The sequence below is a fragment of the Protopterus annectens genome, chromosome 12.part0, assembly GCF_019279795.1.
Source record: "Protopterus annectens isolate FY-2018-M chromosome 12.part0, PAN1.0, whole genome shotgun sequence".
Lineage (NCBI taxonomy): Eukaryota > Metazoa > Chordata > Ceratodontiformes > Protopteridae > Protopterus > Protopterus annectens.
The window spans coordinates 944,521,622-944,538,088 of NC_056746.1; the positions used below are offsets into that span (position 1 = coordinate 944,521,622).

At 43.7% G+C, this 16,467-nt stretch overlaps 1 protein-coding gene across 3 annotated transcripts in view; it reads left to right on the forward strand.

Annotated features, from left to right (window-relative positions):
• NELFCD (negative elongation factor complex member C/D) overlaps nucleotides 1–16,467 on the forward strand; it is a 1,198,759-nt gene that overhangs the window by 89,517 nt on the left and 1,092,775 nt on the right. For all 3 annotated transcript variants that reach the window (XM_044089975.1, XM_044089974.1, XM_044089973.1), the window contains exon 3: nucleotides 13,903–14,012. In XM_044089975.1, coding sequence (XP_043945910.1) covers nucleotides 13,903–14,012 — 110 coding nt within the window. The remainder of the gene's footprint in view (nucleotides 1–13,902; nucleotides 14,013–16,467) is intronic.

Sequence of the window (16,467 nt, forward strand, 5' to 3'; positions counted from 1 at the left end):
TCATTTCTTTCTGGAGGATGTCAAGAGATATGTACCTAGACCCCCACCCCACCCTAGCCTGATAAGGAGCATCTTTTTTTGTTATGTTCCTGGATACCTCTTCAAAGGCTTACAGGGGAGAGATTGCAAGATTTGCTTGAAGTCTTGCATTCTTATCTCCTGTACCAAAATTTCAAAAAAGCTACCGTTCAAAAGCTCACCTTTTTTAAATAAAGCAAAAAATAAACCAAAGGAGTAAACTATCCAATTAAAAAGAAATTCTAGAATAATTACCAGCAGGATTCCAAGGAATCTAAACCTCACTTTCCGGATGAGGAGGATTCACTGGCATCTCAAGCCAATGTACACTTGGCTATGCCACCTTCTACACTTCCCATTTCCTCTCTTGCCCTTTATCAAGAGGGAGTTTTTGTGTGTGTGTCTGTCTGCGTGTGTGCCCGTGTGAGCAAGGTTTGACTCAATCCAGGAGTGCCTTTTCTGGTTCCTCACCCTTATCGGGAGCTACACACCGATGCTTCTGATCTTGCATGGGTGGAGTATGTTCTAGGAACACAAAGATCTTGGGTGTTTGGTCAGCCAGAGAGACAGCAAAGAACATATAAATGACGGTGATGAAAGTTCAGCCCTTGAACCATCTTTAGACCCCAGGTACAAATCTAGAGAGAGCTCCACAATCCTGTAATTAGAACATTGTGCCCGCTTGCTTGTTGATCACCTCTGCAGTCTATCCATGATAGTTTGGCACATTGATGGAAGAAGTTGCATTGTATAACAGCCCCTGGATGAGTAACACTTGGGCAGATTTTTTTTTTTTAGCAGATCTAGAGAGCAGAACCTCCTGAATGGATATTTAAACAAAATGGTCTTCCTGTGCATTGCCCATCAGTGGAGTACTCCCCCAATAGATCTTTTGCCTGCATCTAGAACAGGCAGCTTAAGTTGTTCCTGCCATGGAGTACTGTGCCCCAAAGCATGGAAGATGGATGCCATGTCTTTCTCATGGAAGAAAAGATTCCTTTGTGCATTGCCACCCCCTCCTGTGATTAGCCAAAAAGTCTTGGTGCTGACCCCACTTTTTTCCCCAGAAAGCATTGTTCCCCCTATTCTGTTTAACCTGGCAAAGTGCAGTCTTCACAAGTTACCCAGGAATGACTTGCTCACACAACAGAAATGCTTTGTAATTCATCTAAATCTCCAGCATCTGAGCTTAATGGTTGTTGTGATAACTTTTAATAACTTTCAGGCATCAGTTTCCTGAGGACATGCTACAGGTTTTGAAGGAGGCTAGAAAACGTGCTACAAGAATGTCTTACATTTCCACATGGAAAAAGGTTTCCATTTGTTATGAAATGAAGAAATGGGAGCCTTATCAAATGGGCATCACTAATTTTCATATTTGCTTGAACTGCTGAATTCTGGACTTCTGTCAAAACACATTTGTCAGCCACTTCTGCCTGATTTCCTTTGGATTAACCACTGTTGCTGCATTTTAAAGTAAGTTTTAAAAGGCTGTATTTCAGACCACCAAGAAAGGGCCATTTCCCCTCCTTGGAATCTAAATTGTCACAGAAAACCTCACCCCTTGTTCTTTTGAACCTGTTGCTTTTCTTGTTTCTCAAGTTTTGTACTTGGAAGACTCTTGTGTTTGTAACCCCCACTTCAGGTATATCAGTTTCAGAGCTGCAGGCATTGCTGGTCTCTCCACCTTTAGAACTAACCCTTCCTTTTATGCCAAAGATGGTCAATGAGGTTTCCTTACACTCTTAGCCTTCCTACTTTTTTCTCCTTCTCTGCCAAACAAATGAGAATGACTCTTGTACCCTTTGGACATCCATTGGCAGCTCAGATTTTACCTTGATAAAGCCAGAGAATTAGTAAGTCTGATGAAGTTCTTGTTTAATTTCAATGCAAGAAGCTAGGTTCCCCAGTGTCTATCCAATCAATTTCTAACTGAATTTCTAAGGCCGTTTCCTTTCATGGAAAACTGATCAATTCAATAACTAAAGCCACTTTCATGATGGTAGTTTTCTCCTCAGTTGCCTTCTTTTAAAGGTCAAGATACCAGGCCCATCTTAGGATCGACTACCTTTTTGGGGGTATGAATGTCCTGAGGTAATTTGTACCTGTTCATCCCTCATGTTCCTCTTAGCACCTTCAGATTGGGGTCATATTTTTGATGTACAGTGCAAGAGGAAGGTACTCAGGATTTGGTGTTCTGATGGGGCATACAGCTATCTTTGGTAGGATCTCAACTGTTGGTAATACTGCAGCAGTGGTTAGTTGGAGATCTACTTTTCTGGTAAGTTCTTGCATAACTGTACTTTTTCTGGAAAAGGTGATTACCATTCCCTCAGCCTTTGTCCAAGAATGGTGGTACTGTTGTTTGGATTAGCCAGTTCTTTAAAGTTGAATTTTACTCCCAGTGCACTACCGATGTTCTTCGTGTTTCACTGTTGCAGTCATTTATATTTGGGTTATCTGCTTGCAGATAGCCCTCAGTCGGCCTGATTAACAAAGTCTTGGGTCCTGCATCAGTTGCTGTCCCTTCTTCCATGACGTCAGGTCAAGGGTATAAAACATGTAGCCGACCCCATTACATCAGTCTTTCTTACCGTGCGGTGCCCGAAGCAGAAGCAGTTCGCTAATGCCGCTCGGCCGACTCCTGAAATTTTCGTTTTCGAGTTTCAGAACCGAAGTCTTCAACTAAAGCTAAGTACCCTGTTGGGGAAACTTTTTCTTGCTCCTTACCAATGTCCGTAAAAGTTAATAGTTGCATTACTTGTGGAAAACAAATATCTCAAAGATTTTCATTCTTACTGTATTCCTTGCCTAGGCCGTGACCACGGCGTACCTTGCTGTCGGTTTTGTGCTTTATTTAATCCATGCACTATCCGTCATCTGTTTATTTTTGCCTCTAAATATTTTGGTTCGCGGTTTAATTATCCAGAAATGTCATCTGTTGGCCATCTGACTACCGGGATTCCGAAAAAAACTCAAAGATAAAGACAAAGACAGGCCGCCGAGGTCCAAAACTGCCGACGACGCTTCTAATCCAGTCGCCAGTTCGCCGGTAGTCAGGCGCTTTCGCAGCCCCTGATACCCACTACTCCTGATTCGCAGGCCTCTACTGAGACCCATTCTGAGTCTGGTATCCTGTGAGATGCTTCAACTATGGAACACACGGATGTCCCTACCTTGGAACCCACGGATGTCTCTACCTTGGATGGGTCCAGAGCCGCTGTGCAGGCACCGGCTTCTGAGGGTGTATTCATGCCTACTGTCTTGCATATTAAATTGACACCTCCTTCATTACTTGGGCCTAAATCTCGATCCATGTCTAAAAAAACGATGCCCAGGCCACATGCTCAGGCCTCTATGCCTAAAAAACAAATCAGAATGGCTGAAGATCTAATAACTCTAATCAGGGGTAGCCACCCCCCCACCCCTCTAAGAGGCCTAGGACTGAAGTTGATTATGAATCTTCTGATCAGGAATCTGTTTTTTCTGACTCTTCTGATGATCTGGATTTGTCCTTACCTACTTATGAGGATTCTGATGCAGAGGACTCTGCTTCCCCTCCTGACAATTTTTCTTTTGAGGAAACCTTACGTACTCTAAGGGAGCATTTTCACTGAGAAAGCCAGGATTTTTCTGATTCAGAAAAGAGGCTTGGGGATTTCCTTCTCCTACCTCAGTATAGGCCTTTAGCTATTCCTCCTGTACTAGACATTGTTGATGATGCTTTTTTGGAATCTAGTTTGACCCCTGATTCCCTGCCTCCTGCTCCCAGAAAACCTGACCGATACTACAGGGTCCCAGAGTCCCACAAGTTCCTTTTCAAAAATCCTATTGCAGATCCAGAGACTATTTCACAGCGGCCCAAGGGCATTAAGGCTTCTACTGCTAAAAATCCTACCCCTTCTGATAGACTCCAGGGCGCTGGATAGATGTGGTAAGAAGGTTTACACTTCTGCAACCTTGGCGTTTAGGGCTTTAAACTGCCAGTTTCATATGTTAAAATATCAGCAACATGTTATTGGACTGCTTAAACAGAAAATTATGTTGATTTCTGACTGTGTGGAAAATAAAGAATTACAGGATTTAATGCATTCTGCCGAAAAAGTTGGAAAACATACTTTGCAATGTGGTTTTGATTAATTAGAGGCCTTTTGCAGGGCTGCTGTTACTGGGTCTGTGCTCAGAAGGCATGCTTGGCTTAAGGAGCAATCTTTGCCTGATCATGTTAAAGTTAAATTGTTGGATGCTCCTTTAAATCAGGACCGCCTGTTTGGCAACAAGGCTGAGGAAGTTCTTAAAAAGATGGAAGATAAAGCTAAATCTATGCAAACTGTTAAAGATTTGTTTACAAGTTCAGCTTCCTAGATTTAGTAGGCACTGGCCCTCTAAGAATTGGTCTTTTCCAGCCACTTCCAGGTCTTCTCAAGCCAAACCCAGACACAGCAAAAACCCCAGGTTTCAGTCCCAGGGGACTCGCAGAACAAAGCAGTGGGGGAGCCCTCCACTTCCAAGTCTGGGAATAATAAGACTCCCCTCTATGGTAAACTGTCTCAATGACTTCCTTTAAAAAATTTCCAAGCACTTATCAACTGACCCCTTTGAGGGGAAATATTGCTCTTCATGCAAAGAATTGGGAACTCATTACCCAGGGCAAATGGGTTTTAAATATAGTGTCCCAGGAATACAGATTTCACTTCCACAGGTTGCCACCACCAAGTGGTTGGCCGGACCTACCCCCAAATCAGTGGGCAGAGGCCCAAAAACAAGTATTTTCTGTCTTGAGCATGGGGGCTGTTCAGCTGGTGCCAGAAGAGGAAAAGGGACAGGGTTTCTACTCGAGACTTTTCTTGGTACCCAGAAAAGACAATTCATGGCATCCTATCCTGTACCTGTCTACTCTAAACCCCTTTTTGGAGATTCCAAAATTCAAGATGCTGACTCATCAGTTACTTCCTATGCTAGGCAAAGATGCCTGGTTGGCAACACTAGATTTAAAAGAAGCATACCTGCACATCCCAATTAGGGAATCTTGTGGAAGATACCTATGCTTCAAAGCAGGCTACACGCACTATCAGTTCTCTGCACTGCCCTCTGACTTATCTATTGCGCCCAGGGTATTCACAAAGTGCCTAGCTCTAGTTATTTCATTTTGCAGGCAAAGAAATATTCAAATATACCCACACCTGGACGATTGCCTAATTCGGGCAGAAAGCCAGGACATACTTTTGAATCATCTGGCCTTTGTAAAAAGGGTTCTAACTTGTCTGGGGTACACCATAAACGAAAAGAAATCACACCTGGTACCCTGTCAACAAATTATATTCCTGTGAGCAAGCTTGAATACAACTTCCCAGATGGCTTACCTCATGCCAGAAAAGCAAATTCTTTTCACAACCTACTTCAAACAAGTGGCCACAAAAACCCTGCTATCTGCAAGACAAATACTGCAAGCCTTGGGGTTCATTGCCTCCTGCATTCTTATAATTCCATATGCAAAACTGCATATGAGGAAGCTACAGTGGTATCTAAAAAGCCTATGGTGTCAACATTCTCAAGACCTAGAAACAATGATTCCTATCATACCTTGCCTACGCCTAGAGTTCCTTTGGTGGGCAGAGGCCTGCCACCAAAACAAGGGACTACCTTTCACACCACCCCCTGTCGCACAAACCCTAACAACAGATGCATCAGACTATGCATGGGAGCCTCACCTGGCAGGGAAGTGAATTCAGGGCAAATGGAACCCAAGTCAAATGCACCTGCAATTCAATCAAAAAGAAATGTTAGCTGTACAGAATGCACCAACAGCCTTCAAGGACCACATTCTTCCAGGGCAACTAATGGTAAAGACAGACAACACCACTGTTATGTGGTACATAAACAAGCATGGGGGTACACATTCTTACCCCCTCTGCAGACTAGCCATGGCATTGTAGAACACAGCCTTGAGCTACCAAGTGCACCTACAAGCTCAATTCCTGCCAGGAAAATTAATTACACTGGCAGACGGACTAAGCAGAAACCTCATGGACCCAGACTAGTGGAAACTGGAACCAAGGGATGTTCTTCATCTCACATTGCTGCAGTCCTTACACTTGGGTAGTCCGCTGTCCTTGGTCGGCCCGAATATCAAAGTATAAGGCTGACGTCGGTCAAGGCGCATTTGACTGACATCAGGACGTCAGGGTACAAATGCGCATGACCGACGTCATATCCTCAGTCTTTTTTGCCGCATGGTCCGATGCAGAAGCAGCATTGCAAGTGCCGGTTGGCGTTCTGAAATTTTTCGATTTCGGAGTTTCAGACAGAGTCAAAGTTGGCTAAGTACCCCGTTGGGGAATATTTTAGTTTTTTCTTGCCTCAGTGGTTTACCGGATGTCAGAAAAAGTGAATAATTGTATTTCTTGTGGGAAACAGATACCGCATAGAGACTATCATACTTTGTGTATTCCTTGTTTAGGGCCTGAGCACGACGTTGTTGGGTGTCGCTCTTGTGCTAGATTCAATAAGCGCACTATAAAGAGAAGATTAGATTGTGCCAGGTTAGTCTTCGGGAAGCGGTGCAATTATAAAATGCCGCCGGATGCTCCGGCCCGCTTCTTCAAGAAGCGCAAGGACAAAGCAGTTAAGCCTAGGCTAGAAGAACCGTCCGTACGGACGCCGGTTCTTTAGAGGTGTCGGTGGAGCGGTGGTTCCACCGGAGGTTTCTTTGGGATCCCAGGGAGAGACTTTGTTATTGCAGGATGTGGCCTCTCAGGAGGCAGGTCAGGCTGATGGGGCTTCTCAGGTTACTATACTCCCTCCCTTCCTAGGGTGGTTAGGCCCTCTCCTTCTGTTTCCAAGGCTTCTCCCAGAGGCAGGCCAGGTTTAGCTTCAGTTGGTGTCACCCCTAGTTCTTCAGGAACTGTGCCCAAGAAGCATATGCTTAAAATGGCAGAAGATTTGATTACTTTGATTAGGGTTCTTTGCCCCTCCTGATAAGAGACCTAGGGTGGAGCCTGAGCTAGGAGTTTTGAGCAGGCTTGGATGTTTCAGAGTCTTCGGCTGAAGACTTGCAGGAGTATTCCCTTATTCTGATTCTGATGTGGATGATTCTACTCCTTCTGCTTCTCCTCCTGAGGATTTTTCTTTTTCAGAAACTCTTCATTCCATGAGGGAGCATTTTAAGTGGGAAGGTCAGGACTTCTCTGATTCCAGGAAAAGGCTTAGGGTATTGATGTTTTTACCCCAGCATAGTCCCTTGGCTATACCTCCTGTTTTGGATGTGGTGGAAGATGTTTTTACAGAGGCTTCTCTTAATCCTGATTCTTTGCCTCCTGCTCCTGTTAAACCGGATAGGTATTACAGGGTGCCTGAAGCTCATAAGTATCTTTTAAAGAGTCCTAGGGCAGACCCAGAAACTGTTAGTCAGGGGCCTAAAGGTGTTAAGGCTTCTGTTGTCAAAAATCCGGTTCCTACAGATAAAGAGGCCAGGGCCTTGGATAGATGGGGAAAGAAAGTTTATACTTCTTCCACTCTAGCTATGAGGGCTTTGAATTGCCAGTTTCACATGTTGAAATACCAAAACTATCTCCTTTCACAATTGAAGTCTAAGGTTGATGCTCTGGCGGAAGGTATTGATTGTAAAGAGTTACAAGATTTAGTACATGTTTCTGAACAGGTGGGCAAGCATTCTTTGCAATGTGGTTTTGATGCTGTACAGGCCTCGTCTAGGGTGGCTGCCACTGGGTCAGTTCTTCGCAGGCACGCCTGGCTGAGGGATCAGAATTTATCTGACCATGTTAAAACAAGGATTTTAGATGCTCCTTTACAATCTGATGTGTTGTTTGGTTCTCCTGTTGAGGCAGTTTTAAAGAAAATGGAAGACAAGGCTAAGTCTATGCAGACTGTTAAAGATTTTTTGCAGGTTCAGCCTCCAAAGTTTAGTAGAAATTGGCCTACTAAGGGGTGGACGTATCCTTCTTATGATTCCCAGTCTAGGGGTAGATCTAGACGTGGTAGGGGCAGAGCTCAGGGCTCTTTCAGGCCTAGGACAGGGAGTTCTCCTGCACAGTCTTCGGGTGAGGGTAGGGGTCAGTCCTTTCGTAAACAGACCCAATGACCTACCTTTTCAGCTGCCAGAGCCTTCTCGTCTGGCAGCACCTTTGGGAGGAAGGTTGGCACTTTTCAAAGAAAATTGGAGTTTAATTACCCAAGACAGATGGGTATTGGATATCATACACCACGGTTACAGGTTTTATTTCCATACCTTGCCTCCTTTCAAAGGCATGCCAGACGTTCCTCCTCAACAAAGAATAGAGGCTCACAAGCAAATTTCTCTGTTACTCCAAATAGGGGCCATACAGCCGGTCCCTATGCCAGAAGTGGGCCTAGGATTTTATTCTCGCCTGTTCCTAGTACCAAAGAAAGGGAACACGTGGAGACCAATTTTGGACTTATCTATCCTCAACACTTATCTGGACATTCCCAAGTTCAAAATGTTGACGTTACAGCAGCTTTTACCTCTGCTGGGCAAAGATCATTGGATGGTAACTTTGGATCTCAAGGAGGCTTATCTTCATGTTCCTATCAGACTGAGTTGCAGGAAGTATCTGCGTTTCGAGCTGGGACTTCTCATTATCAGTTCTCTGCATTGCCCTTTGGCTTATCTACTGCGCCCAGAGTGTTCACGAAAGTTCTGGCTCCAGTGATAGCTTTCCTCAGGTTAAAAGGAATACAGATCTATCCTTATTTGGACGATTGCCTGATTCTGGCTCCAGGAAGGGACGAGCTTCTTCATCATTTGGATTATGTGATAGCAGTGCTAAGATGCCTGGGGTATTCTGTGAGCGAAATAAAGTCCAGTCTAGTACCCTCTCAGGACATGTGCTTTCTGGGTGTGAGACTGAATACAGCATCCCAGATGGCCTTTTGACCCCGGACAAACAAAAGAATCTTTCCCTTTACTTTCATCAGTTGTCTCATCAGTCCAGGCTGACTGCAAGGACAGTCCTTCAAGCCTTGGGGTTCATGGCATCTTGTATTCTGGTGCTTCCCAATGCCAAACTGCATATGAGGAAGCTACAATGATATCTCAAAATGTATGGACACAGCACTGCCAGGATTTGGACACTGTCATTCAAATAATACCTTGCATTCAAAAGGAATTGTTGTGGTGGGCTCAGGAATGTCACCTAAACAAGGGACTCTCTGTGACCCGCCAGAGGCGAGTCAGATTCTAACGACAGATGCCTCAGACAAAGCTTGGGAGCTCATCTGAATGGAAAGTGGATACAAGACAAGTGGCCTGCCAGACTACAACATCTACATATCAACTTGAAAGAGATGTTAGCAGTCCAGTTTGCATTAATAGCTTTCAAGGATTTACTTCTTCCAGGGCAGGTGTTGATTCTAACAGACAACACAACTGTCATGTGGTACATCAACAAGCAAAGCGGAACACATTCTTATCCTCTATGCAGGCAAGCAATGATTTTGTGGGAGACTGCTCTCAGTTTACAGCTAAATCTTCAGGCAAGGTTTCTGCCGGGAGCACAGAACTCCTTAGCAGATGTGTTGAGCAGACAAATTATGGATCCCCACGAGTGGAAATTGGATCCTCATGTATTTCAGAAATTGACAGTGTCATGGGGAACTCCAGACATAGATCTGTTCGCTTCTCCACTAAACCACCAGCTGCCAAAGTTTTGCACAAAAAGGTTTCATCCCACAGCTTGGAAAGTGGATGCTCTTTCTTTCAATTGGAGCAATCTTCATGTGTATGCCTTTCCGCCTCTGCCTCTTCTCCCAAAGGTACTACTAAAGGCCAGACAAGACAAGCCAAGGATGATTTTGATAGCTCCAGATTGGCCTCGACAGCATTGGTACCCATTACTGAGAAGCCTGGTACGGAAGCCTCCATGGCCTTTGCCTTCGATTCCACACCTGTTGTCTCAGGAGGACAGTCATTTGCTCAATGTCAAGCTTCACTCTCTGCACCTAACAGCCTGGCATATTCTGTTTTGAACCATAGTGGGCCTCCACTTCCACAGCAAGTTTTGAATGTTATTTTGGAAGCTAGAAGGCCTAGTACAAGGAAAGTGTACGCAGATAAATGGAAGAGATTTTTATTTTGGAGTGCAGCAAAGGATTTTGATGTTTCTGAGCCTAATTAAGTGTGGCTCTTCAATATCTTACTGAGTTACTGGACAAAGGTTTGTCCTTCTCTTCTATTAAGGTTCATGCTGCAGCAATTTCGGCTCACTATGATTGTGACCCACCATTGTTTTCTCATCCTTTGTTCAAGCAATTTCTTAGAGGGGCAAAGAATATAAGACCCCACGAAGAGCTCCTACTCCTGCTTGGGATCTCAATTTTGTGTTGGAGAAACTCACTCTACAACCTTTTGAGCCTGCAGCTACTACTGAATTAAAGTTTTTATCATGGAAGACTGCTTTTTGTTGGCTATTACCTCTGCAAGAAGGGTTTCTGAGTTGCAGGCCCTTATGGCGGTTGAGCCTTTCTTAATTTTCCATAAGGATAGGGTATCTTTACGTACTAATCCTTCCTTTATGCCTAAAGTGGTTTCTAGTGTGGCTTTAAACCAAACTATTCATTTGCCTACTTTTTATGCAAATCCCCAAAATAAAGGGGAAAAGATTTTGCACACTTTAGATGTACACAGGCAGTTGCGATATTATTTGGACAGAACTAAAGGGTTCAGGCAGTCTCAGCAGTTATTTGTTTCTTTTGCTTTGAGTTCTCAGGGCAAGCCTGTGTCAAAACAAACTATTTCTAAGTGGATTGGGTTTTGCATTGCTTTCTGTTATTCCCATCATGGCAAGGAGATTCCAGCTGGGATTAGGCCTCATTCCACTAGGGCTACTGCCACTTCGACAGCTTTTTGAGGGGTGGCAACTAAGGATATTTTGGAGGCAGCTACTTGGAGTTCAGTGCATACTTTCTCTAGGCATTATCACCTACCACTTTACTCTAAATCCAGGGCTGGTTTTGCCATTGCTGTTTTGCAGGGCATCTTGGCAGCTCCTGCTTCCTTATAGTTTGGCCATCCTCCCTTACCTCTGCTTTGGGATTCTACCCAAGTGTAAGGACTGCAGCAATGTGAGATGAAGAACATAGTACAGTTTTGTACCTACCATAAATGTAGATGTTCGAAGATCCACATTGCTGCAGTCCAATTTACCCTCCCTCCTTCCCCTCTGTAGTTAGAGGCGGTTGTGTGGGTTGGGTTGTCAATATGATGTATATTGTATATATTGTACATATTTTTAGTGCTAGGATGGTTGGTTGTTTGTTTGCTGTCTTTTGGTTTTGACCTTTATTTTTAGGGTCTTCTGACATCTGGGGCAAGAAAAGACTGAGGATATGACGTCGGTCATGCGCATTTGTACCCTGACGTCCTGATGTCAGTCAAATGCGCCTTGACCGACGTCAGCCTTATACTTTGATATTCGGGCCGACCGAGGACAGCGGACTACCCAAGTGTAAGGACTGCAGCAATGTGGATCTTCGAACATCTACATTTATGGTAGGTACAAAACTGTACTTTTTCAACATGTTGACAAGCAAATGGGGGAGCCCAGATCTAGACCTGTTTGCCTCTCCCCAGAATTACCAATTGGACAAATTTTGCTCCAGGACTCCCCACAAACAAGCCTGGAAAGTGGATGCTCTGTCCTTCAGCTGGAAAAAGCTATCAATCTATGCCTTCCCCCCTCTACCTCTGCTCTCCAAAGTACTACTAAAAATCGAACAGGACAAACCAAGGAAGATTTTGATTGCTCCAGACTGGCCGCGCCAACACTGGTACTCCCTCCTGCTCAGTGTGTCATGGTTGTCTCCATGGCACCTGCCTCAGACTCCTTCCCTGCTGTCTCAGCAGGAGAACCAGATTCTGCACCCTCAGCTTCCAACACTGAACCTTGCAGCCTGGCTAATTACTTAATTTCTCCTTTACCATCCCTCAGCAAACCTGTGATGGATATCATTTTAGAGGCAAGGAGGCCTAGTACTAGAAAATCTTATGCTGAAAAATGGAAAATATTCTGTGCCTGGAACCAATATCAAGGGATGAGCACAGCAGCGTCCAATTTACCTTAGATTTTACAATACTTGACTGAGATGCTTCACAAGAGCCTATCTTTTTCCTCCATTAAAATCAACGCCTCAGCCATTTCAGCTCATTATAACACAGAACCTCCCCTCTTCTTTCATCCACTGCTCAAGCAGTTCCTCAGAAGGGCCAAAAATTTGAGACCACCCAAGAGAGCTCCAACCCCAGCCTGTGACCTTAACTTTGTCTTGGAGAAACTCACTGTACCTCCTTTCGAGCCAGCTGCTACTGCAGACTTAAAATTTCTTTCTTGGAAAACAGCTTTCCTTTTAGCAATCACTTCAGCTAGAAGGGTATCTGACTTACAGGCCCTTATGGCAGTGGAACCTTTCATCATCTTTCATGCGGACAGGGTGTCCCTCAGAACAATTCCATCTTTCATGCCGAAGGTGGTATCCATTGTGGCTCTTAATCAGTCCATTAATTTGCCAACCTTCTTTCCAGTCCACAGAATAAAGGGGAACGGATACTGCATTCCTTAGATGTGCACAGACAACTTAGATTCTACTTGGACAGGACTAAACCTCCAAGGAAATCTGAACAACTGCTGGTGGCATTTGCTGCAGGGGCAGAGGGGAAGGCTATTTCAAAGCAAACCATTTCTAAATGGATAAGCCATTGCATTCATTTCTGCTATAAGCACCATGCTAAACCTATCCCCCAGGGGATCAGACCTCACTCCACCAGGGCTGCATCTACCTCTACAGTCTTTCTCAAGAGGCGTCCCTACCAGGGACATCCTAGAAGCTGCTACCTGGAGTTCTGTACGTAGTTTCACCAAGCATTATCATTTGCCAATTTTCTCTAAATCCAGAGCTGGCTTTGGCACTGCAATCTCCTCCCAACCATAGCTTTGGGAATCTACTCAAATGTAATGACTGCAACAGTGAAACATGAAGAACGTAGTACAGTTGTGTACACTTAACATAAATGTGGATGTTGGAGTGTATTCACTGTTGCAGTCCTGGTTACCCTCCCTCCAGCCCCCTAACTTCTTTTGGCTATACCTCTTCTTTCCTTTACTGTGCTTAAAAGCCTTTTTGGTGTATTTGCTTTTTTGTTGGAGGTATGTCTTTGTGCTTTTATGTTTAATTGCTTCCCATTAAGGGGGCACCTGACATCTGGGGCAAGAAAAACTGATGTAATGGCATTGGCTGCATGTTTTATACCCCTGATGACCTGACGTCATGGAAAAAGGGACAGCAACCGGCGCAGGACCCAATACTTTGTTAATCAGACCGACTGAGGGCTACCTGCAAGCAGATGACTCAAATGTAATGACTGCAACAGTGAATACACTCTAACATCTACATTTATTTTAAGTGTACACAACTGTACTTTCTTGCTTGGAAGGTCAAGAATTTACAGTGAAGACCTTGGTGGATGAAGAGACTCTCCTTTCACCCATGCTTTTCACTACTCATTTTAGAGTGGAATAGTTAGTTTCAACCTCAATTTCTTGTTTTTAATTGAGAATTATTGTGTATAGTTGAATGTAAATGTCGGAGTATGATGACAGATTATCCTTTGCAGTTGTTATACATAATTTAGAACTTGTGAATGAAAAGATGGAGGGAGGTACAAGAATGTCTAAACTTGGTGACTGGTATAATAGAAGCTCAGGTCTGTGGCTTGACAATGTCCAGCACTACAGCTAATAACCCCCCAACATGATCTCGGATTCTTTACCTTCAGCATCACTTGTCTGTTTTTGGTGACAACTGCTTTGGAGATGTTAAAATTTGTTTTCATTTCCTGATTTTGTTGTCCAGGTATTTCCAGGCAGGTGGGTCTCCAGAACATGTGATCCAGTTGTTGTCTGAGAACTACACAGCTGTGGCTCAGAGCGTAAACCTTTTGGCAGACTGGCTGATTCAGACAGGTATATAGTGTTTTTTTTTCATTACTTTAAAACGCTGCGTATTTTGGGAGTAAGATCCTAAATAAATCTTTGTCATCTTGCCAGTGGGAGGAAAAAAATATTAGTAAATGACTAGAACTTTGGAGGCTTCACACCTGTTTTATACTGTTATACTTCATCCAGTGTTCTTTTATCCTTTTTTTTAATTTTCTAAATATCAGACTTTGGTAAGATGAGTTGTTGTTCAACTGTTGACATGTCTGGGCATCTACTTAACTGCCCTAAAGAAATACTGATAAAATATTTGCAAATTTTAAACTTGCTGTATCTCTTGGTAATCCAAAACTGAAACAGAATCAAGAATTTCCGTTCTGCTGTATATGTAAAATATCCTGAAGATTACTCTACAGGGTAGTATTGTTTTAACAAAGCATGAGAATATGTATTTTTATTTTTCTTGTGCATTCAACTTTTATTTTTTATTTCTCAATGATGTATAGTATTGTATATAATTGAAATGTATGCTGCTAATATATTTATGTTGACTTACTGTGTTGCTAAAATGTTTTGCTGTTTGAAGATTTTCATCCCAAGCCTCCACTGAAAAATTGGCACATTTTGACCCAGCTGAACTTTCCCAGAAAACAAATTTTAGTAAAATATGTAGAGCGTCGTATGTCTCATTGTGTAAACTTTTTGGAATGCTCATTTTGTACAGGAAGAAGTTTGATACTAACCTGTGGGTGCTTCCTTAATGACCGTCTTCTAATTGAAAACCAATGTGCTTGTGAATTGGGGATACTGGATTGTCTTGCAAGATAATTTTAAGCTACAGCAAGCTTAGTCTGTTTAGCTAGTTATGATGTGTGCTGGGGAGACTTGTGTTATGTACACACTTTTAAAAATTAGGAAGCTCATTACCTTGGTATGTCTCGTTTGTTTTATTTTGAGAAGGTAGATGGACCGGGCCGCTGGTGACTGATTCTGCCATGACCTATTTAGTGTAGCACAAACTGTACATAGTCAAAATACAGTCCAGCAACTGACAAAACAAATGGAATAGTATTATGCAAGAGACCAAAGTATTAAATAGTAGGGTTATAATTCATCTATAAGAAAAAAAATAGTTGTGTTCATATTAAATTCCCAAGTTCATAGGGTCATAGGAAGTTACTAACCAAGAGTTTAGCGTATGCATAGAAAAATCAGCACCTCATGCCCCTGTCCACCAGGGATATGGGTGGAATCCCAGGGATGTTCATAGGTTAATATTAGGCTATCTGCCCTAGGGCATTTATAAGCCTAGTCAGAGTGTGTTTGGCTTTCGCCACCCTTTTAGATTAGTTGACTGTGTCTCTGTCATGTAGGGACACAGAAGAGATCCCAGGGGTAAACCTACGATCTCCCATCCACTCGGCAAGATTTCTCTTGAAGAGGGTCATTGAGGGGCTCTGCCTAACATGGATTGGGATTTTGTTCCAGAGTGAGGGGAGCCTCTGAGATATGAATCTGTCCCTCCAGCATGTCCTATTTATTTCTGTGCTAAGGTTAAGTCCCTGGAGCGTGTAGCTCTAAGGGATTTGGATTTCCTGAGGTGGAGCATGTCCATTAATTCTGGTTTGGACATGGCTTTATACGTCCGGCACAGATCGCCTCTGAGTAGGCGGTAAGCAACTGAGTAGAGCTGGAGTTTCTTTAGCCTAACTGCGTAAGGCATCTGTTTGAGTCCCTTGATAGTCTTGGTGAGGTACTTTTGCGGTCTTTCCAGTTGATGCAGGTGTCGGGTAAGGTACATTCCAAATGATGCATTGTATTCAATTATGGGCCTGATGAGTAGAGGGACACACTGACCTCTCTTGATTTAGATGTAAACCCTTTTGTGATAAGGTGGGCTATATAGAGGGTCTTTCTAAACCACTTTGGCAACGTGATTGTCCAAGGAGAGATTGCTATCTACTTGGGTATCCAAATCCCTAATTACTTCTTCCATACTTAATGGATTACCACCTATGTGGTAATTTGTGGGCACTTCGTTTTTCCCAGAGGGGGTGACTATGCACTTTTTGGCATTGCGCTTTAGGCCATGGCTCTGGCACCGGTTATCCGTCTCTGCGAGACCCTTTTGGAGGATGCTTGTGTCAGTTGGCGAGTCGATTATGGCACCCAGTTTGCAGTCATCTGTGAACTTGGTCAGCCATAGTCCTCCCGTGTTGGCCTGTACCTCAGAGAAATATATACCGAACAAGAGAGGTCCCAGGACTGAGCCTTGTGGGACGCCACTTGTAACTGGTTTAGAGTCTGACATGGCACCTGCAATTCTGACCATGTGGGTTCTATCCCTGAGCCAGTTTGCAACCCATCTTGTGACATAAGGGTTGATATTTAAGCTGGTGAGCTTATTTATGATGCCCGAGTGGGGTATTGTTGAAGGCTTTTGCGAGGTCCAGGTAGGCTGTGTGGACTACCTTCCCTTCAT